Consider the following 21,479-nt stretch of genomic DNA (forward strand, 5'->3'; position numbering starts at 1 on the left):
ACAATTCACAATAGCAAGACTGTGGAACCAACCTAGATGCCCTTCAATAGACAAATGGATAAAAAAAATGTGGCATTTATACACAATGGAGTATTACTCTGCATTAAAAAATGACAAAATCATAGAATTTGCAGGGAAATGGATGGCATTAGAGCAGATTATGCTAAGTGAAGCTAGCCAATCCCTAAAAAACAAATGCCAAATGTCTTCTTTGATATAAGGAGAGTAACTAAGATCAGAGTAGGGACGAAGAGCAGGAGAAGAAAATTAACATTTAACAGGGATGAGAGGTGGGAGGGAAAGGGAGAGAGAAGGGAAATTGCATGGAAATGGAAGGAGACCCTCAGGGTTATACAGTGGAGGGGGTAGAGAGAGAAGAGGGGAGGGGAGGGGAGAGGTGGGGAGGGGGGAGGGGGGAGGATGGGAAAGGCAGCGGAGCACAACAGACACTAGTATGGCAATATGTAAATCAATGGATGTGTAACTGATATGATTCTGCAATCTGTGTATGGGGTGAAGGTGGGAGTTCATAACCCACTTGAATCAAAGTGTGGAATATGATATGTCAAGAAATTTGTAATGTTTTGAACAACCAACAATAAAAAATTAAAAAAAAAAAAATGACTTCCAAATTGAGAGCATTTAAAAAAAAAAAGAATTTATGGTTTGAAATTATTTTCTGTGCTTCATTACTGTTGGTGGAAGAATATTGATTATAATAAGATAATATTGGAAAAAACCTGGTTCATGATGGCACACTGTTGAGAACTGCCCTTTTTGCCCGTTTAAGATGGGTAATTTTCAAGCAGAAAGTGTTAATAAAACTGTTCCCTTTGTGGATCTTCTGAAAGAAAATCATGGCCAGATGCTTAGTAGGTACTGCTGGAGGTGCATCTTGGAGCAAAGTAGAATGCCATCTATGGGAAAAATGGGTAAATTTTGCCTTATCAATTTCATTGCTATTAAATTCCTCCTCCACTTTTTGGGTGCTCAGAATAAGTTGCTTTACTTGTTTTCAACAGGGTGAGTTACCAGTTTCAGCATTCACATAGTTGTTGGTAATTTTGTCATTGGTCATATTTAATACTCAGATATTCTGTGTTTTCTTGGATAGATAACACGCATATGTAAAAAAAAAAAATTTTGCCAATTTTATACAAAATTTCTTAAAATTTTCTAGTATGGAGTCCAGAATCCATCTGCAGCATCCTTTCAACAACCTACCCAACCTGCAGCTAAGAATACCTCCATGAGCCCTCGACAGCGCCGGGCCCAGCAGCAGAGTCAAAGAAGGTCATCCACCTCACCAGATGTAATCCAGGGCCAGCAGCCAAGAGACAACCACACTGATCATGGTGGATCAGCTGTACTGATTGTCATTCTGACTTTGGCATTGGCAGCTCTTATATTCCGACGAATATATCTGGCCAATGAGTACATATTTGACTTTGAGTTATAATATTGTTTTGCAACTTAAGAGCTGTGATTCAACTGCTTCGTTAAACATTCTGCATTGGGTATAATCTAAGAATTGTTTACAAAAAGATTATTTTGTATTTATCCTCCATTCCTTTTTTGATCCTTATAAATTCAATATAAATATGGCTAGATATTTAGACTATATCCAGCAGTGTGTCCTGCTTAATGTAAAGGACTAGAAGTCAGTTTCTTGTCGCACTATTTGATCTGCTTCATAGGGAAATAACTTATTGTTGTTTCTAATGCCTCAGCTTCTGTAAATTTGCAATATTTTTTTCTGTTTAGTTCTTTGAATTTTTCAGATAAATGATGGTATTTTAAGTTCCCCTGAGTATTACTAGTTACTCAATATCATTTATTGAGTGCTATTTCTACCTAGGCAGAATGATCTAGGGACAGAAGAGTTGAAAAGGGAAAACAAGACTCAAGTAGCTACCTTAAAGTGTCATTCATACTGGGACTGTCCACTCTGTAACTGTTCTAATATAATCTATTTGAATCAAATGTTTATGAGGAAATGAGATTACATCTTTGTTATCAGATGTTACTTGAAGAGGAAGTACTTTGTAACCACTTTGATATGCTGTTATCAATCTTCTTTCTCCAATAGACACACAGATTTTAAAAGAAAGAAAACAGTCCTCCATAGGTCTTTGTCTTAAGGAAGAAAGAGTCCAAGCCAGAAATTGTTTGATTTTCTTCTAGAAGTTCAGTGGGAGTATCTAAAGATTTGAATGTTTGCTTTGCTTTGAATTGTATATATTTTGAAATGTGTTATATACCTAGCTTTGTAATCACTATAAATTTTAATTACTCCAGGAATATGCATAATGTTTAAATATTTCATGTACCATTTTAATAGAAAACCTCAGGGCCCAAGTATTAGTGATAAAAGTTAGAAAAACTTATAATAGTCCACCTAATCAAAGCCCAAGAAAGATTTTCAGTGAAAAAAATCAGTATATCACTGAATGCTAGTCAGCTCCACAGATGCTGATGGACAATTTTGTCATCAAATTGCCTGGTGAGACCATAGACTCAGAAAATATTGCCTCTAGCATGTGCGGTTAGCAGCGTTGAGGGCACTCGTGGAGTGTGGTTAATGAAGTTTTAATTTTTAAATATAGTCCCCAGCCTTCAAACAGCTTTTGCTCTAAAAGTGCATTTGTAAACTTTTTTTTGGGTACAACTCAATGTAAATGATATTTAAGTTCTAGACCAGTCCATGAAAGTTAGCCCATATATATTTGGATAGTTTGGGGGAGGGTATTCATGAAGTCCTTATGTGGTTTTAACTAACTGAAATTATGGGCTAGACAAAAGCAATTCATAAAGTAATTTTAAAAGCAAATTTAATTTTTACTCCTAACACAGGACTTTGGATCTACTAACCATCAGATATAATTTCTATTTTTACTTGATGGCCAGTTTTCCATTAAGTCTGCATCTAAAATAAGAACATATTGCATACTATTATATAATACAGAGTTGTTTTAAACTTTAATAAATTAGCATTTTAAAGTTGTTCAGGTTTTTTTTTTTCTGTTATATCTAGCTGAAGTTGGTAGTCTGAAAAGCCTAAGGACTTATGAAGACCTCATGTCAGGAAAATTATAGATTCCATTTTATAATTTTATTGCCATGAGAAAATACATCCTGAAGTCTTGGTTTATAACCCAAGATATTAGAAATATTGGGTCAGTTGTCTCCAAGCAAGAAATCACTGACCCAACTGGGAAGACCAGGTATTGGCATCACCTAAGAAATAAATCCCATGCCCTCAACCTATGCTGAGATTAATCATGCACTAGGAACAATCTTCTTTCTATTTCCTCTCAAACTTGAGCCAGCCTCTGGATGTATGTGATCTTGATTGTTTCCACAGGCTGTACCTGTGCTTTACAATTAAGCATTTTGCAGATCCTTCTTTAATCTGATTTGTGTCTCTTCCCTTATCCCTCAAGGAACTGGACACCTGCCTGATTGTTCAGGGTCTTTTAGCACTTGACACATACATGTAGAAGTGGCACGTTTTTCCTCTTTCACCTCGAATGGTCTTCCTAAAAATCCTGAAATTGTCAATCTGATCCCCATTGTGTGGTTAATAAACCACATTAAATTGATCTTTGAGGCCATTTTTATTGAAACCCCACTGAAGGGCCTCTTCAGAAAACTTGTTATTTTAAAGCCCCACTTTAACCCTTAATTCAAGCATAAGGCCAAACTAGAAGTATAATCTGGTATATAAAGATGTAAAGGACTCCTTATTACCCCAATTCTCAGATTTAGGTAACTCTTGGCTTTTTCATTGACCAACATAGCACATTACTACTTATTAAGGTAGTTAAAATAGCATGCTTGATAAAAATCTGTCTGTTTCACTTGTAACTGTTTAAAGCCAATGAACTTTCAAATTTTATGTATTGGGGCTTTTATGTAGCACTTTATATTTCCATGCTGCTTATTGTTTTATTCTACTGAAATAAATGAATTTCATCAAGATTCTCAACTAATTTTTTAAAGAAATCTTAAATTGTTTATTGTTTTGACTACGGAAATATACAGTTTCCTATTTCAGGAGAATAAAGACTCTTTTTGTTATTTTCGGTTTATGAATAAACATTCTGGTATCTTGAAGCTTGCCTGTTTTTGCAGATCAGAATCAGTAAACAAGTAAACCTCACACACTTGAACTTAATTGAGCAGAAACCTAGGGTGAAGTACTGAAAAGCGTACATTGTTTTATTACTTGCAAGTAAGTATAAAGTGAAGGCATTTAGTGAACCTTACTTTAACCAAGAATAATGTGTACATTATCATGTGTGCCGTTGAAACCCTCGTGGGAAGCTGTGCGTTGCTCAGAAGCTGTTTGGAATGTCTCTTGAATAGGTGCCTTCAGAACTAGTTTGAGCTGCTCAATAAAACTGGTGACTATTCATACCTTGTTTTTGATCAAAGATTGTATTCTTTGCCATCTAGTCTGATCACTTGTCTATTCTATTTCCATATCTTTTTTCATATTTTCCATTTCTCTTCATGCTCTCTTGCCACTACCATAATTAGCTGTTACCCCCTCAAAATCAATGCAGTTGCCTCTTCATAGGTCTTCAGTCTTGCACCATTCCTCATCCCATAGTCAAGAGTCTTCTCTAATACACAGAATTGATCCTCTCCTAGTGTTCTTAAGGTTGAACTAAACCCTAATTGTAAGATATTGCTGTGTGTAACAGTCCTGCCTAACTTTTTGGTGTAAATTAGACCTCAGCAAGTGCAGTTGGGTCCTTCCTACAATTCTGAGCTTCAACCAGTGGGACTGGTTGATCCTTCATTTTCAAAGAAATGTGCAAATGTTACGAGTTACACCATCCATAGCTTTGTGCCATAGACAAAAATTAAAATGTATGGAAGAGCTTAATAATAATAAATGTAGGAGCTAAAACTTTAAAACTCTTGGAAGGAAACTAAATCTTCATTGTGGTGGGCTAGGGAGTGGTTTCTTTTTTTTTTTTTTAATTTTTGTTAGTTATTGATGGATCTCTATTTATTTGTTTGTGGTGCTGACAATCGAACCCAGAGCCTCACACATGCTAGGCAAGTGCTCTACCACTGAGCCACAGCCCCAGCCCCAAAGGAGTGGTTTCTTAGATACAAGTTCAAAAGCCCAAACAACCAAAGAAAAGGTTCCATTAAACTTTTTCCAAAGAACACTATTAAGTGATGGAAAGATGACACAGGAGAAAATATTTGCATATCAAGCATTTGATAAGGGACTTGCACTGAGAATATCTAAACAATACTTACAATTTAATAGTAAAAAAAAAAAAAAAGACAACCTGACTTTAAAAATGGCAATACAAATGGCCAATGTCCACATGAAAAGAAGCTCAACATCATTAGCCATTAAGGAAATGTGTATTATTTCATACAAGTATGGCTAGACTAAAAGCCAGATAATGAGTGTTTGGCCAGGGTGCTGAAAAATTAGAATGCTCCTACATTCTGGGTGGAACATAAAATTATGTGGTCCCTTTGAAAATGGGTTGGTAGTTCCTCAAAAAAGAAAACAAGCTTACCATATGACCCAGTAATCCTACTCCCACAAATGTATCCAAAAGAAAACATTGTCACACACAAACTCATGCAAATGTCCATAGCAGCATTGTTAATAGACCAAAGGTGCAAACCTACATGACCAACTAATGAATGGATCAATGTTCTATCTAAACCATGGAATATTATTTGCCTATAAAAAAGAATGAAGTGATGAAACATACTAAATATAGAAGAACCTTGAAAACATGGTGAGCAGGTATAAAAAGGCTGCATATTGTATGATTCTGTTTAAAGTCTCTATAATAGACAAATCCATAGAGAGAGAAAGATTGGTAGTTGCTAGGGGCTAAGGAAAAGAGAATGGGGAGTGACTGTAACTGGGTATGGGATTTTTTTTTTTTTGATAGATAGACATATAATACTTTATTTTTATGTTGTGCTGAGGATTGAATTCAGTGCCTCACCTGTGCTAGGCAAGCACTCTACCATGGCACTATAATCCCAGCCCCTGGGTATGTGATTTCTTTGTGGGGAGATTAAAATATTCTAAAATTAGTGGTGATAGTTGCACAATTCTGAATATGCTAAAAATCACCCATTAAAAACATGACTTTATGGTATATAAATGATAATTCAATAAAGTTGTGGTAAAAGGTTATACCATCCATCTGTGGTTCTCTCTCTACTGTTATCACAATAGTTCTTATGAACTATTCATAAGAATAGTAACAAAACAACTATTTCTTGAAAATTAACAACATCCAGGCACAGAGTTCCGGTTGGTCCTTTAGAGACTTATTCCAAGTGGAAGAAAGGAAAAAAATCTTTTTGAACAAAACCCATAAAAAAGAACTTTGTTCCCATATTTTACCGCTAAATTTTAAAATTTCTGATCTGGGTTTGATCCCCATTACTGCAAGCAATAAAAGAAAAATTCTCTGGATAATTCTGAGAAATAGCCAGATTTGGGAACCACTGAAAGAGAGTCCCTGTACAAATGCATTCCCACTCTCATTGTGATTTATAATTACAATTTGTAATTACATTGTAATTTTCCTTCCCAGCACACCCCACAACCAAAACTGCACATGTCAGGAATGATGTCCAAGTTGGCAGGTTCAGTAGCTGTCTCCTGCTCTCACCTTGCTTGACCTCTTCACCGCACTGACTGTTAACTATCCTCTTCCTGAAACTCTGCCTCTTTGGTTTCATAGCCAACTTCTTGTTCTTCTCTCCTTTTGTTCTGGCTGCCCTATGGATCCTTCAAGAGTATCAGTTCTGCAGGGTGCAGTGGCAGATGCCTGTAATCCTAGCAACACAGGAGGCTGAGGTAGGAGTCACAAGTTCAAGGCCAGCCTTAGCATTTTAGAGAGGCCCTGTCTAAAATATAAAATAAAACGGTCTGGGAATGTAGCTCAGTGGTAAAACACCCCTAGGTTCAATCCATAAAATGAAAAAGAAAAGAAAAAAAGCATAGATTTTCCACGATCCTGTGCTGAAACATTGGCTTTTTGTATGCCCCTGAAAGATCTCACTCTTTCTTGGGGTTAAACTACCATCCTATCCTAATGACTCCAAAACTATTTCTCCATTCCATGCCTTTTTCCTGAGCTTCAGGCTGAGACTCCAGCTGCTGCTGGCCATCTAGAAGTCTGATGTCTCCTCAAACTCCACTAGTCAATATTTATCTCATCTCAGCACCATGCTTGCCCACCTATAATGGATATCATCAGTTATTAGTGGTACCCTCCAACTAAACTTCCAGACCTACCTGCAAATGAGAATTTTGCTGTCGTTGATTTCTCTCTCCCATTCTCTCATCACCTAGAGTAGGAGTCACCAAATGTACTCCATTTCCGAACTAACTTGGTAATCTCATTCCTCTTCTTTTCTCCTTCCCTTCAAGAAGGATCTCATCCATTTTAGTTTTTATAGTTTTCCTGTTCCAACTTATCCCAAGTAGGGATTCCTTAAAAAATGAAATGGATTGTGTTGTCCTGCTTTGCTGCTTTCGGTTCTTTCTTCCCTGCAGGATAAACCACAATTCTGTTTCCATTCTGCCTCTCCCTCCTTGCCTCTGTTCCCATCTCCCTACATTCCTACCACACTAGATTCTCTATTTCTAGGACACAGAAGCAAGCAATAAATAGTTTTTAAACATGCAGTATTTTGTTCTGCAGTTAAACCTAACTGTATATATCTCTGCACTTCTAATGTGCATAATTCCATATTGCAGGACAGGAATCAAACCTAATTTATGATGTTTGACTTCACACATTTCAGGGTCAGAGACCAAAGTTAATTTAACACTCATGATAGGAAAAAGAGTTTGCATGATCATGAATTTGCATTTGGTTTATGCTCTACAAAACAAGAATATGTTTTATGATTTGATAAAATATGTTTTCACTGAAAACAAACAAGCAAACAAAAAAGTGTGTATTTGGGGAAAAGCAGGAATCCTTCTCCATCAGAGAAGCATATTCTTAAACCAAAAAAGAAAGCAACATTCTGAAAACAGATCATTCATGTGTTTCTCAGCATTTCCTGAACATGTTCGTGCACTCCTCTCCATGCACAAATCCATGCTGACTCCCTGCTGATGTGACAGACTGGTTTTATGCCGCCAGAGAGATGGATTAATGATCTCAGCAAAAAAGCTGGCATGTTCAAGAGATTTAATTTTTTTTTATATAACAGTTTTAGCCAAAGCCGTTCTAGGGTTGAACGGAAGCAGAGTTTCCCAGGAGGGCAAACTTCTTGACTAATGGCCAATCTCTAACAGCACAGAAGGCAAAGCCTGGTGTTTGTGTCATGGCCTGGTGGGTGGTGTGTGTGGGTGGAAGAGGCACCAGAATCAAATAGTGACTCGGGAAATCAGCCTCACCAACCATGCCCTTGCAGCCCCTCGGAGCAGCACCGTCGGGAGGCTGAAGACGGAATCAATGGTTGAGTCAGGGAAGACCTGCCCCATTGAAGGTCACTGGAAAGCAGGCTGTTGCATCATAGACGTAGACAAAATGCCTTATTTTACAAGACTCGTTTTGTTTTTGTTTTGCCTGATGGTTCTTGTGGAGAGCAGAAAGCCCAGGAGGAAGAGATGGACAGGACAGCTGGAAATGCCCAAGCCAAGGTAAGGTCAGGAGGGAGGGGAAGGAGGCCACTTTGCAGTAGCAGCTGTGGCACAGGGGGGAGAGCTCCCCAGGAGGGCTGGGGGACACATCCTTAAATGTCCTATTGGAAGCCTTTCCCAGCCAGAAAAAAAGCACAAATACTGTGTCGCAAAGCAAGAAGGAAGCTGGACTAGATTGAGCCTTGCGTTCAGATGCCTCTGTCCAGCCACAGCATTTTGAATTAAGGCAGATAGGCATAGATGGTGGGTAAAAATCTCTTTACCCTTCTTAGATTGTGCTGCTTTGTTTCTCAGGATTATGTCCAGTAGGAACCACAGAGGCCTGCTAAATAATTACAATCAAATATTTTGGCATGAGGGAAAATATATATATATATATATCCTGAACTCCTAGGAAAAAAATGTAGGGCTAGGGTTGTGGCTCAGTGATAGAGCATTTGCCTAGCATGTGTGAGGCACTGGGTTCAATTCTCAGCACCACATATAAATAAATAAAACAGAGGTCCATCAACAACTAAAAAACATTTTAAAAAATTATATGTATAATATTTGAAATGATGTCTACAGTGTATATTTACTTACAGATTATATGCATGTACTTTTATACATATAAAAGTACATGCATATATGTATGTATGCATGTAAATTAAGATTTGATTAAGATTTGATTGCTTCCTTATTTTTAGGAAAAATACAAATAAGAGTTATAATCCCTATCTCTGGCACCCCGTGGAGACTGCTTTTCTAGGAGACATAAATATTCTGTAAGGCCTATTCGTACTCAGCCTGAAAGCAAACAGATCAAATCTTCCAGAAGGAGAGGAAAGAGGCCCACCCTGGAGCCACCCTGGAGGGCTTATCCTGGTTTCATGGCTAGAATCATAGGCTTGGAAGGACCTTGGAGGTCACGTGGTCCAGCCACTTCCCCAAGCTCTAATTTTAAGCAATGTGAACAGGTGATGTGTGAAGAGGAGGTTCTGGGGTCAAAGGGGATTGGGAAATCCTGGTGTAGTTCATTTTAAACAGATGTCTTTGCAGCAGAACTTCTAAAAACTTCATTATGCAAATAGACATAGTGAAACTTGAAGAGGGGGGTAAGTGTTGCAGTATTTCTTAGAAACAACAACTGTTTTGTGGAATTCCTGTCTCATAGAACATGCATTAGGAAATCGCCTACAGGGGCTCATTTTACAGGAGCATAAACAGTGACTCAGAAGCATGAATAAGTTATACAGTGTGCTGGTGGCTCCAAGGACTAGAACATAGGTTCTCAGTGTACTAAGACTGGAGGAAAAGTATCATCTGAAATTGTCTATCCCCGAGAATGGTACTGGGGTTCAGCAGGAGCCCTGGGATTCTCAGGGACCTCAGCTGCAGCATCTCTATCACTTCTCAGAAGACCCAAGAGTCTCATTTCCAGGCACCTGCATGGCGGGAGGTCAGCTTGAATCTGGTTCTTAGGGGCAGAACACTTTCTTGAATTCATCCCAGGAAGTGTTAAAGTGGAAGAGATGAACATACATATTCAAAGAACATAAAATAATTCTTGACCCAAGGCTTGGGAAAAAGATACTGAACACAGTTCTGGGCATTTCTGAATCTACCGGGGAATGCACATGGTCAGAAAATTACATAGCTGTATCTCCCTGTGACAACTTTCAGTCAGGCCTCTGACACTTAAGTTTCCAAAATTACTGTAATTATGGACACAGAGGAGGTACACTCTACTAGTCAAATGACCAACTCTTTCTGTTTAGTCTTACAGCACTTCTTGGAAGTCCTGATCACACACTAACATGCATACACAGTCATACACACACATCACACATCACACACAAGTTTTCATAGTCACACACACAGTGTACATGGTCACAGTCACATGCCCCACAGATGTCCTGCACCCATAGTCACTCCCATGTAACACACGGTCACACTCACACACACTGTCAAGACCTCTTATATCCCGTCAGCCTTCTGGGCATTACCCTGGCCAAGATGCTCATGCAAATCAACTATTCTGCTTAGCAGTGGCTGTTTCGATGACTGCTTTCAGTTTCCTGATCCTTCATGTCCCTACTTATTGAGTCACTGCTGCTCCCTGAGTGCTTGCTCTCAGCTGTTGTTTTGTTCTATTCTTCCTGCTTCCTCTCCATGTTATCCCCACTCCTCACCGACTACTGCTCAGTTTCTCCTGCTGAAGAGGAGATATGAGAAAGGGGTGAGGTGTGTCTAAACCCACAGCCAGGGCCTGCACAGAGAAGGGGTGCCGTGTGCCAGGGCATGGTTATCATGATAACTACTGTTGCCAACAGACCACAACAACATGACCCAGCCCTGCTTCCAAAGGCATGGTGATCACATTTTCTTCTACTCTCACCTCCCCCTAAAAGGCTGGGTTTGAGTCCTTTGGAGGTCTGGCTGACCTGCTGTGGTTCTGAGGGCTAAGGCTGCCCGTAGTGAGTGCGGCCATACCTGTGAGAGGATGAATGGAGCCCCCTGCTCGGGCAAAGAGCCCAAGGCTAGGATCTTGGTGACTTGAGTTATCAAACAACTGGTCCCTTACAAAAATTTTGAGCCCTTAATGATGGTGGGATTTAAATCTCCTCTCTCTCATTGGGGTAGTGGCATTCTGGGACTTCCGGTTCCTTAATCCTTCTCTAAATAGATGTGGAGACTGTGTTGACAAGAGGGATTTGCTCCTGTGAGGCAGAGGGGCAGTGAGCCGGCTGCACTCACAATTTAATGTCTATGATCTGCTAAGCCCCTGGCTGAGCTCTTCATCCGCCTTCCCTGGTGCCTTTGCTGGGGTTTATGGTCACGGCCCCTCACACTGTCACTGCCCAGAGACCAGGCCTAGTCCCACTTGACTCCTGGAGACTAGGCTTGGGGAAGAGATGAGTGAGTGAGGAAGTTCCTGGCCATGACCACACACACACTCCAAGTCGCACATCCAGCTCTAGGGGATGAAATTCAATTGAAATTTCCCTCCCGGTGTGTGTGGCTACAGTGAGTCTTTCTATAAGCAAATCTGATTGTGGCCTCTTCCTCTATCTGCTCAACACCTTTGGTTGCTTTTTTATTGCCTTTGGATAAAGACAGACTTCTTCATGTAACTTCCAAAGTTCCACCTGGCCCCTGTGTGTCCCTGCAGCCATATTGTCTCTCAGTTCTTTCTGATCATCATCCACTCATCCTCCAACAGAGGTCACTTCACACTTAATACGTCCCACATCAAGCTGGATGTGTTGTTTGTCTTTTCTTCCTTCCTTCCTCCCTCCCTCCTCCCCCTCCCCTCCTCCCTCCTCCTCTCCTCCCCTCCTCCCCCTTTCCTCCTCCTCTCCTCCCTCCTCCCCCTCCCCCTCCTCTCCTCCCTCCCTCCTCCCCTCCCCTCCTCCCCTCCCCTCCTCCCCTCCTCCCCTCCTCCCCTCCTCCCCTCCTCTCCTCCCTCCCTCCTCCCCCCTCCTCTCCTCCCTCCCTCCTCCCCTCCTCTCCTCCCCTCCTCCCTCCTCCTCTCCTCCCCTCCTCCCCCTTTCCTCCTCCCCTCCTCCCTCCTCCTCTCCTCCCCTCCTCCCCGTTCCCTCCTCCTCTCCTCCCCTCCTCCCCCTCCCCTCCTCTCCTCCCTCCCTCCTCCCCTCCTCTCCTCCCCTCCTCCCCCTTTCCTCCTCCCCTCCTCCCCTCCTCCCCCTCCTCTCCTCCCTCCCTCCTCCCCTCCTCCCCTCCTCTCCTCCCTCCCTCCCCCCCCCTCCTCTCCTCACTCCCTCCTCCCCTCCTCCCCTCCTCTCCTCCCTCCCTCCTCCCCTTCTCCCCTCCTCCCCCTCCTCTCCTCTCCTCCCTCCCTCCTCCCCCTCCTCCCCTCCTCTCCTCCTCCCCTCCTCCCCTCCTCCTCCTCCCCTCCTCCCCTCCTCCCCCTCCCCTCCTCCCCTCCTCCCCTCCTCCCCCTCCCCTCCTCCCCTCCTCCCCTCCTCTCCTCCCCTCCTCCCCTTCCCTTCTCCCCTCCTCTCCTCCTCCCCCTTCCCTCCCCTCTTTTCCTTTCTACCAGGAATTGAACCCAGAGGAGCTTAACCACTGAGCCATATTACTAGCCCTTTATTGTTAATTTTAAAAAATTTGAGACAGGGTCTCACTAATTTGCTTAGGGCCTCACCAAGTTGCGAGGCTGCCTTTGAACTTGCAATCCTCTCACCTCAGCCTCCTAAGCTGTTGGGATTACACACTTGCACTGGATGTGTGGTCTAAATGCCTCTAGGACATTCAACCGCAGGTGTTCAGTTAGGTAGTTATCAGATGTAAAGGGCTAGAGCAGAGAGATGACGATTACTTAGTAACCATCAGCATATTGATAACAATATAAACCACTGGCATAGGTAACCCTGATGAAATGAGTGCAGGGAGAGAAGAAAAGGCGGCTAGGACAGGGTCTTGAGGACCCTGGATGGGCTGAGGAGGAGGGGAGGCAGCAATGGAGACTGAGAGGGCATGGTAGGTAGGAGGAAGCCTCCCCTCCTACTGCTTTGTCCTAAAAGACAAAGTTTTTAATGGAGCCAGGTTCTGCCTGTTCTAGCAGGGCCACTGCAGGACCTGAGGGTGGGCGTGAGTTGGGAGAGAAGTGCTGGTGAGTGAGGAGGTGACAGCAGTGTTGGAGCTCATCTTTGGGAAATGAGTGTTTCTTGTAGGAGGGAATAAGTTTTTGTGGGGCTTTTTTGTTTGTTTGTTTGTTTTGGGCAGAATGCTTAGGATGGTGAAACTGTTCTGTATGATGCTGTCGTGGTGGCTGCATGTCCTTATGGGTCTGTCCATGTTCACTGACATCCATCACCAAGAGTGAACCCTAATGTAAGCACAAAAGAGAAATATGCCAGTGCAGGTTCATCAGTAGTCACAAATGTACCACTGTGGTGGGGGAGGTACACCTGGGAGGGCAGGAGGTAAGTAGGAATCAGCCATGCTGTGAACCTAAGACTGCTCTGAAAGGTTAGGTCTTCAAACATTGTTTTTAAAAAGGAAAGAGTCGAAGAAGAATATAACACCTATATTGCTACCACTGTCAATAAATTTTGCATGAAGTGTGAGTTAGAGGAGAACAGGGGGTATAGACAGTTTTTCTGCCTACAGTGCAGAAAAGGTTCAAGAGGGGAGACTCTGGAATTGAGATTGAATGCTAATAGGAGTGCACAGGGAAAGAGGGAGAAGCTGAGGAGCTGGGGGGTTGAGGGTGGAACTCAAATGGCTCTGGGGGAGGAGGGTCAGGCATGTCTGCTGAGCCCCCAGGTCCTTCAGAACCGCCATTGCTGAAGAACGTGAAAACAGGGCAGTTTGAAGATAGCAGCAGGGTTCAAGGGATAGAGGGTGAGTGCATTAGAAACTAGATGAAACTGAATGAGCTGGGTGAAGAGGCTTTGCTCACAGCTAGACTGTTCCAGGGCACCACCCATGCTGTTCTCTCTTCCTTCAGATCTTCTCATAGCTCCCCATCTCCCTCCCTCACTCCTTCCTGGTCTCACACTTCTCTGCCACCTTCTAATGAGCTCTCTACCCCAACCCATCTCTCTGCTTGTCATTTTTTATGGCACTTGGCACTTCCTGGAGTTACTTTATTTATCTGTCCACTTGTTCAATTGTCATGTCTCCCACTAGGTTATAAGCCCTGTGAGGACAGGGTATATGCCCTTCCCATGACTGGAACAGAGATGGGCAGAACAGTAGTGCATAGGAACATGTTGAGCAAATGAACTGCAGACCAGGAATCGAGAAATTGTGCCACCAGAGTGTGGAAGGGCAGTCTATATGTATGCCGACATTTGGGAGGGACAGAATGAAGAGAAACAGGTGGTGCCAGAGCCCTCACCGAAGTGGGGGAATGACTGGGAGGTCTAGGGCTGTAAAAGGGGACCAGGCGGTTTCCAGAGTGGGGCTTACAGTGGAATCTGTTTGGGGCCCAGGCAACCCAACCTCAATCAGTTAGTGCAGAACTAACAAAGCGTTTTTGCGGATTGCGGAAATGTTATATATCTGCACTGTTCAGGAGAGTAGCCACTAGCACATATGTATGGCTGGTATAACTGAGAAACTAAATATTAATAAAATTTAAACAGTCACATTGACTAGTGGCTACTTTATTGATCAGCACTGCTTTGATTTCCCTTTGAATCACACCATCTGAGGCAGAGCTGGTAGAGAATGAACATTAAGAATTTCACAGGGAGAGGTCTCCAAGATCCCAAGAGGGGAAACATGCTGCCTTCCTCTTACAGTTTAAATTGGAAACACGCACATTTGTTTCAAAAGCGAATAAAGTGTAACGACATGGAGAGTGAAATCGGGGTATGTACAAATGAACACTCGAAACCTCTTCATTTATTTCTGAAAATCTTCTATATGCTGCATGTAGCAGAATCACAGTCCCTGACAGGCAATCTAGTTCTTTCCGCATGTGAATTAGTTTTCTCACCTTTTTACACCTAAACCATCAGCATGAACAGGAGCTCTAGGCAGTTCTCTGGACTCTTCCACAGGTATTGGATTCAAGTGTCCTAGGGGTTCTTAAACATTGCTGCACCTTGGAATCACCAGGGGTTTTGAAACCTCTCAGTGCTGTGACCAAACCCATTAAATCCAAATCTCTAGGCTTGGGACTGGGTAGGCATCAGTACTTTGACAACCTCCCCAGGTGATTATTGTTAGTAGCAAGGTTTGAGAATCACTGGTCTAGTCAACAAGACACAAAGCCAGATAGAGCTTATTGTCGAAAGGGATTGCACGATCTAAAAATGCTTAGTGCTCTTAAGTGCTCTTCAGCCTTGGCTCTCTGGGGATTAGCCGGGGAAATTTAAAAAATGCTGATGCTCAGGTCCCACTCAGAGATATGGATTTGATTGGTCTGGGTTGTGGCCAGAGCACCAGGATTTTTGAAAGCTCCAAGAATGACCCTAATATGTGGTCAGGCCTGAGAACCATCTGAATAATTTTGACCAAATAGGCTAAAATGAAACTGGTTAAAATTCCTTCTAGAAGCTGGCCATTGTCCTGTCATGCTGATCCCATTTATTGAATGCCCACTGTGTACCAGGCATTGTGCTTAGTATGACAGACACAGAGCTGAACTCAGACCCAACCCTCTTAGAAGGTTAAGTGAGACACATGAAAATAACTCTGGTGCTAGGCACAAGCCAGTGAGCCTGTAGGAAGAGCAGACGAGGTGCTGTGGGTTGGGTTGGCTGTGCGAGGTTTCCCCTCTTCCCTTCTTTTTCTCTTTCCCCTCCCATCCCCCTCTTCTTTTCTTCATTCTTTACTTTTTTTCCTATCCTTTTCTTTCTCTTTTTCTTGTTTGGTGATAACCTTGTCAGTAGACAATTGCTGTAGAGTGTTCTGGATTTGACTGCTTTGGGATTGTGTGTGATTGAGGTGAAGACCAGGGTCTGGAAAGAACCAGGGCCTGCAGTGCTGGGTGGCAGCTCTGGCCATCACCATCTTGCTGGATATTCAGAGCAACTCAATCCACCCATGGCCCTGACCTGCCGGCTTCGCCTGTCTGTCCTGGGACGGAGGCCCCCCAGGGCCGCTGCAAACCTGCCACTGGGACTGATGGAAGAAGCATCAGGTCTGGCTGGATAAAAACATTATTTTATTTTTTTTATATTTGTTTTAGCTGTGGATGGACCTTTATTTTAATCATTGATTTATATGCGGTGCTGAGATTCGAGCCCAGGGCCTCCCACATGCTAGGCAAGCGCTCTGTCACTGAGCCGTGACCCCAGCCCAAAAACCATTATTTTAAAACTTTGACCACATTTTCCTTAGAAGCATATTAATCACAAAACCAATACTATAATAACATATGAGAAATTTTTCAAAAATAAATAAATAAATAAAAAGCATCCCCCAACACTCAAACCCACTATTTCCATTCAATCAAAACTTTTGGCAAGACAGTTAGGAGCCTTGTGCCAGGTAGAATGCTGCTCTGCCCAGGAGGTCGTCCACTTTAGGAAGGCCTGGTCCTCAGGGTGGTCTTCCTGTGAGGGTTCTAGTGGTGGTGGTGGGGTCCTTCAGCCCTCCCTCTCCCTGGCTGAGAAGGACAAGGCAGGATGGAGAAAAGTTGCCTACAGATAGATCCTGTTTTCTGGTTTTTCTTTGCAGTAACTCTTACAAAAAGAACCTTGACATGACTAAAATCGGAACAGGAAAACCTCAGCAGCTTCTCAGAGTGGATGACCACGACTTCAGCATGAGGCCAGCCTTTGGAGGTAGGACCGTGTTTTCCCCTCACTGCCGGGTAGGGCCTTGTCCCCAGGGCCACTGCACGTGCTGCCCCTTCTGGTTCTCTCAGCTACAGTCCCTCCTGGGGGCAGGTGATTTTCCCCCTCCGGAGTCAGAGAAGCCCAACCCAGCTTGTAGAATCACTCTTCCTTGAGTAAGAGTGGGCAGGAAGTGGTGGAGCTGTTGAGTGAAGTAGAAGTCGGTGACTCAGCTGTTTACCTTCACAAAGGAGAGAGCTGCTGCTGCCAGCTTTCTTTTGCTAAAAAAAAAAAAAAAAAAAAAAAAAACAGGCAGGGAGGGAGGATGTGGATACAAAACAGTTCCTCTGGCTAGCTGGAGGTTTCTGAGCAATCTAACACATTATAAAGACCCCTCAACACACCTGCCCCCAAAGGAGTGATGCTGCTTTTGAGGTCAGGGAGGGGAGGCAACACTGGTGACTCCTCAGGAACTAAAGAAATGCCACAGGGGGCCCTGCATCCTAGTTCGGGCTGCCATAACAAAATAGCACAGGCTGGGTACCTTTGAAACAATAGAAAAATTCCTTCTCCCAGTTCCGGAGGCTGGAAGTTCAAGATCAAAGCACTGACATTCTGGGTCTGATGAGGGAGGGCACACTTTCTGGTTCATAGACAGCGGCTTTCTCACTTCACATTAGGAAAGGGGTGGGGGACTTTTCTGAGGTCTCTTTTATAAAGTCACAAATCCCATTCGTGAAAGGGCCCCACCCTCATGGCCTGATCACCTCCCGGAGGTCTCACCTCCCCATGCCACCACCTTTGGGGTTAGGATTTCAATGTATGCATTTTGTGGGGACATAAACAGTCAGACCATAGCAGTTGCCTGCTGTCTGTCCAGGTAGGGAAGAGGGTAAGCAAAGCCGGTTACATGGGATCCTTGGGTCAATCTACAATAGACTTGTACATGTGGGGAAACTGAAGCCCAGAACGTTTCATCAGATTAGCTACGACAGAGACAGACCCAGGCAGGCTGATTTCCTTTTGCCTTTCTCTCTGCCTTTGATCCTTTCTCAGGACTCATGGTTCTCTGGGGGCAATAGGAAGGAGTAGGGTGACCTTTAGGCAGGTCACCAATCCTTTCTGAGCCTCTGTTTGCTTGTTTATAAAATGGGGACAGTAATCCCTAAGAATGGGACTGTTGTCCAGATTAAGCAAGATAATGTATGTAAAGACCCTGACACATATTCGTTCTTGTCCCCCTCAGAAAACCCAGCTGTCAGACCTTCCTCTTGTGTGACTGTTAAGGGATTAAGAAATTAATTTATCCCAGAGGCCTTTACATTTTAAAAGGCACTAAATTCCCTGAGCTCTGGCACCTGCTAAACAGATGGAGAAGAGTAGGCGGCAGATTACAGTCCTGTGATTCCTCTTTCCCACCGGTAACCTCATTTACCCTCTCAGGTCAAGAGGAAACCACCAGATTTCTGGTAGTTCAGATTTCCTCGGGGCTCACCATGGGCAATTCTGCCAAGGAATTTTATAATAAATTCCTTTTACTGAATGACCAGCTTTAAAATGGTTGTTTCTGCTCCAAGGAATCTAAGTGAGATATCCCTATAATCTGGAAGCTCCACCTTGGTTTTCTAGAATAGTGCTGGTTAAGCGTTCAGAGGGTTATCGAGGTGGCTAGGAGCAACCACAGCAAGAATGTAAATGACAGCTAACTCTGTTATAGAGAACATCGGTGCCAGGCTTCACTTCAACCAAGGTACTTAAATAATGTAAACCCCCCCCCCAAGTACTGGGAATCAAACCCAGGTTCTCATACATTCAAGACAAGCCCTCTACTAAAGAGTTGTGTCCCCAGCCCATATATGATCCCCCCCCCATATATGGTTTTAATGTAATCCCCTCATAAACTCTTTGAGGTAGACAGTATTATAATTCCCAGGTAAGGAAACTGAGGCACAGAAAGGTGAAGTGAGTGGCCCAGGTCACACTACTGGGAAGGTTGAACCCTCCCACTTAGCCAGGTCTCTTGTCTCTACTCGAATGTCCCTTGATGCAGAACTAGAATAGACAATAGACAAGGGAGGCTCTAGCCACAACACTTTTAAGGTTCCCTCCAAAAGTTTTATTTTATTTTATTTTTTGGTGGTGCTGGGGGTTGAACACAGGGCTTTGTGCATGTAAGGCAAGCACTCTACCAACTGAGCTATATCCCCAGCCCTATTTTCTTTTCTTTTTATAGTTTAATATATTTTAATAGCAAACTTACAGGAACAGCACAGAAGACAACATTAAAAACATGTACTTGCATGTAGGACAACTCAGAAAAGTCTAGTGAATGGGTGGCATCTACTGTAATAAAAATGCTACAAACACCATTTAGTTCCCATCAATAAAAAATTTACTTGTTTTAAAAAATCCAAATGCTGGCATTGTCCAGAAAATTTTAACAGTTTTATTTATAATTGTTATAAAATTGAACTACTGAAACTTGTTCACTGAAAAATTTTGACTTTCATTAATGCTCTATATGCCTGCATTTATATTAAAAATTCACACACAGGGCTGAGGATGTAGCTAAGTAGTTAGAGTGCTTGCCTCACATGTACAAGGCCATGGGTTCAATCCCCAGCACCACTAAATAATAAATAAATAAATAAATAAATAAAATAAAAAGAAGAAAAGAAAAAAATTTACACACAATGAAAATGGAAAACCGACCAATACCTGATTTCTGTCCCCTGTTTTTCCACTCGCAATCATATACTTAGGTACCTTTTGACCCTTTGGAAAAAAATATGTAACTTAAGAACTACCAATAACAGGAAGAAGAGAAAAAAATTTTTTTGAGAATGAAATGTTCCCCATTATAGTGAATTGTTTAAAATATTTATTTTTTAGTTATAGGTAGACACAATATTTTTATTTTATTTTATGTGGTGCTGAGGATCAAAACCCTGTGCCTTACTCATGCCAGGCCAGCACTCCACCTCTGAGCCACAACCCCAGCCCCCATTATAGTGAAGTTTTAAAAATATATTTTTTAGTTGTAGATGGACACAATATCTTTATTTTATTTATTTATTTTTTAATATGATGCTGAGGATTGAACCCAGTGCCTCATGCACCCAAGGCAAGCGCTCAACCACCGAGCTACAACCCCAGCCCCCATCATAGTGAATTCTTAAGCATGTTCTCCACGTATGCAATGTGCCAGTTGGATGTCTTTTGGCATAATTGTTACGCATATGGCATGGATACCACATAGGTTGGTGTCTTCACAAAGGCCAACCAGATAGGCCTTGCCTCCCTTCTGCAAAACACAAATAGCTACACTCTGGAAGCTCAGATTTGTTTTGAAGTCCTGAGCAATTTCTCTCACAAGACGCTGAAAGGGGAGTTGCGAATCAGAAGTTCAATGGATTTCTGATAATGTCTAATTTCACGAAATGCCACAATACCAGGCCTGCAACGATGAGGCATCTTTACTCCTCCAGTAGAGGGTGCACTCTTGGGAGCGGCTTAGCCATGGTTAAAGACCTTCTTACTTACCCAGCTTCTCCTTTGGCGGGAGCCAGGAGCTAGAGGTGGTGCTGGCGTTAGAGAGCCACCAAAAGTTTTCTTTTAAAATCAGAAGGAAGGGCTGGGGATGTGGCTCAAGCGGTAGCGCGCTCGCCCGGCATGCACGGGGCGCTGGGATCGATCCTCAGCACCATATAAAAATAAAATAAAAGATGTTGTGTCCACTGAAAACTAAAAGAAATAAATAAATATTTAAAAATTATCTCTCTTAAAAAAAATCAGAAGGAAAACTGAAATTTTAGGCAGAAGAAATCATTTTACTATATACTATTAACATATTCATCGTTATACCCATGCAATTGTTAAAATATATGTATTTTTTATATTTTATATACTTTGCATTCAGGAAGAGGTCCTTGAAGGCAAAAATGCCCAGGGTCCTCAAAACTCCTAAGTGGACCTGCTTCATGGAGGTTTTCTGGGTCAAGTATGTTTGGGTGTGGGTGGTATAAAAGTCCTGTGACTAAAACATACTGGGGCACAGGGGGTTAATAGTTGATGGCAGAATTTTGTGTTTTTCTGTAACCTCTGCTGCAAAACTGAAAGCCTTATAAAAACAGTCTCTCCTTTGGGAGGACACAGCTCTCAGGAATGGCAGGTGAAGGACTGCCTGCCTCATTCCTAGAAAACCTGGCCCTGAGCTGAGCCATGTAACCAGCTGCAGCCCCAGTCGGGGGCTCCTTCCCCAATCCCCATTTGAAGAGCACATTGGACTTTCTGTGCCCTGATCACTGCATCTACTGGGCCCATTGGTGGGGGTCCCCAGAATGGGGAGGGTCAGGACAGTCCTCTACCCCTGCCTAGGTAAGCTTCTGACCCTCAGGAGAGGGAGGCCCTTGCAGGGGAAGGAGGCTTCACCTCCCACTGAGTGCTTTAAGACTTTAAGACACATCAACTGTCAAGATTGCATTTACCAAAGCAGAGTGGGGACACCTCTCCTTTCCTAGATGTCCAGTTGTCACTTGGATGAAACAGGGAGGGGAGCACACATATGGGGGCTCCATGCC

General features: G+C 42.8%; 2 protein-coding genes across 2 annotated transcripts in view; both read left to right on the plus strand.

The window, feature by feature from the left end:
- Window positions 1-4,424, plus strand: part of Ube2j1 (ubiquitin conjugating enzyme E2 J1) — a 31,468-nt gene extending 27,044 nt beyond the window's left edge. The window contains exon 8 of the mRNA XM_046431501.2: window positions 1,181-4,424. Within this exon, the coding sequence (XP_046287457.1) occupies window positions 1,181-1,459 (279 nt within the window). The 3' untranslated portion in view covers window positions 1,460-4,424. The remainder of the gene's footprint in view (window positions 1-1,180) is intronic.
- A 3,955-nt stretch (window positions 4,425-8,379) lies between these two features.
- Window positions 8,380-21,479, plus strand: part of Gabrr2 (gamma-aminobutyric acid type A receptor subunit rho2) — a 58,934-nt gene continuing 45,834 nt past the window's right edge. Inside the window, exons 1-2 of the mRNA XM_046432406.2 lie at window positions 8,380-8,665; window positions 16,802-16,908. Coding sequence (XP_046288362.2) covers window positions 8,478-8,665; window positions 16,802-16,908 — 295 coding nt within the window. The 5' untranslated portion in view covers window positions 8,380-8,477. The remainder of the gene's footprint in view (window positions 8,666-16,801; window positions 16,909-21,479) is intronic.

This window comes from Marmota monax, unplaced genomic scaffold (genome assembly GCF_021218885.2).
Source record: "Marmota monax isolate L192 unplaced genomic scaffold, Marmota_monax_Labrador192_F-V1.1 WCK01_AAM20220418_F8-fsc00013, whole genome shotgun sequence".
NCBI lineage: Eukaryota > Metazoa > Chordata > Mammalia > Rodentia > Sciuridae > Marmota > Marmota monax.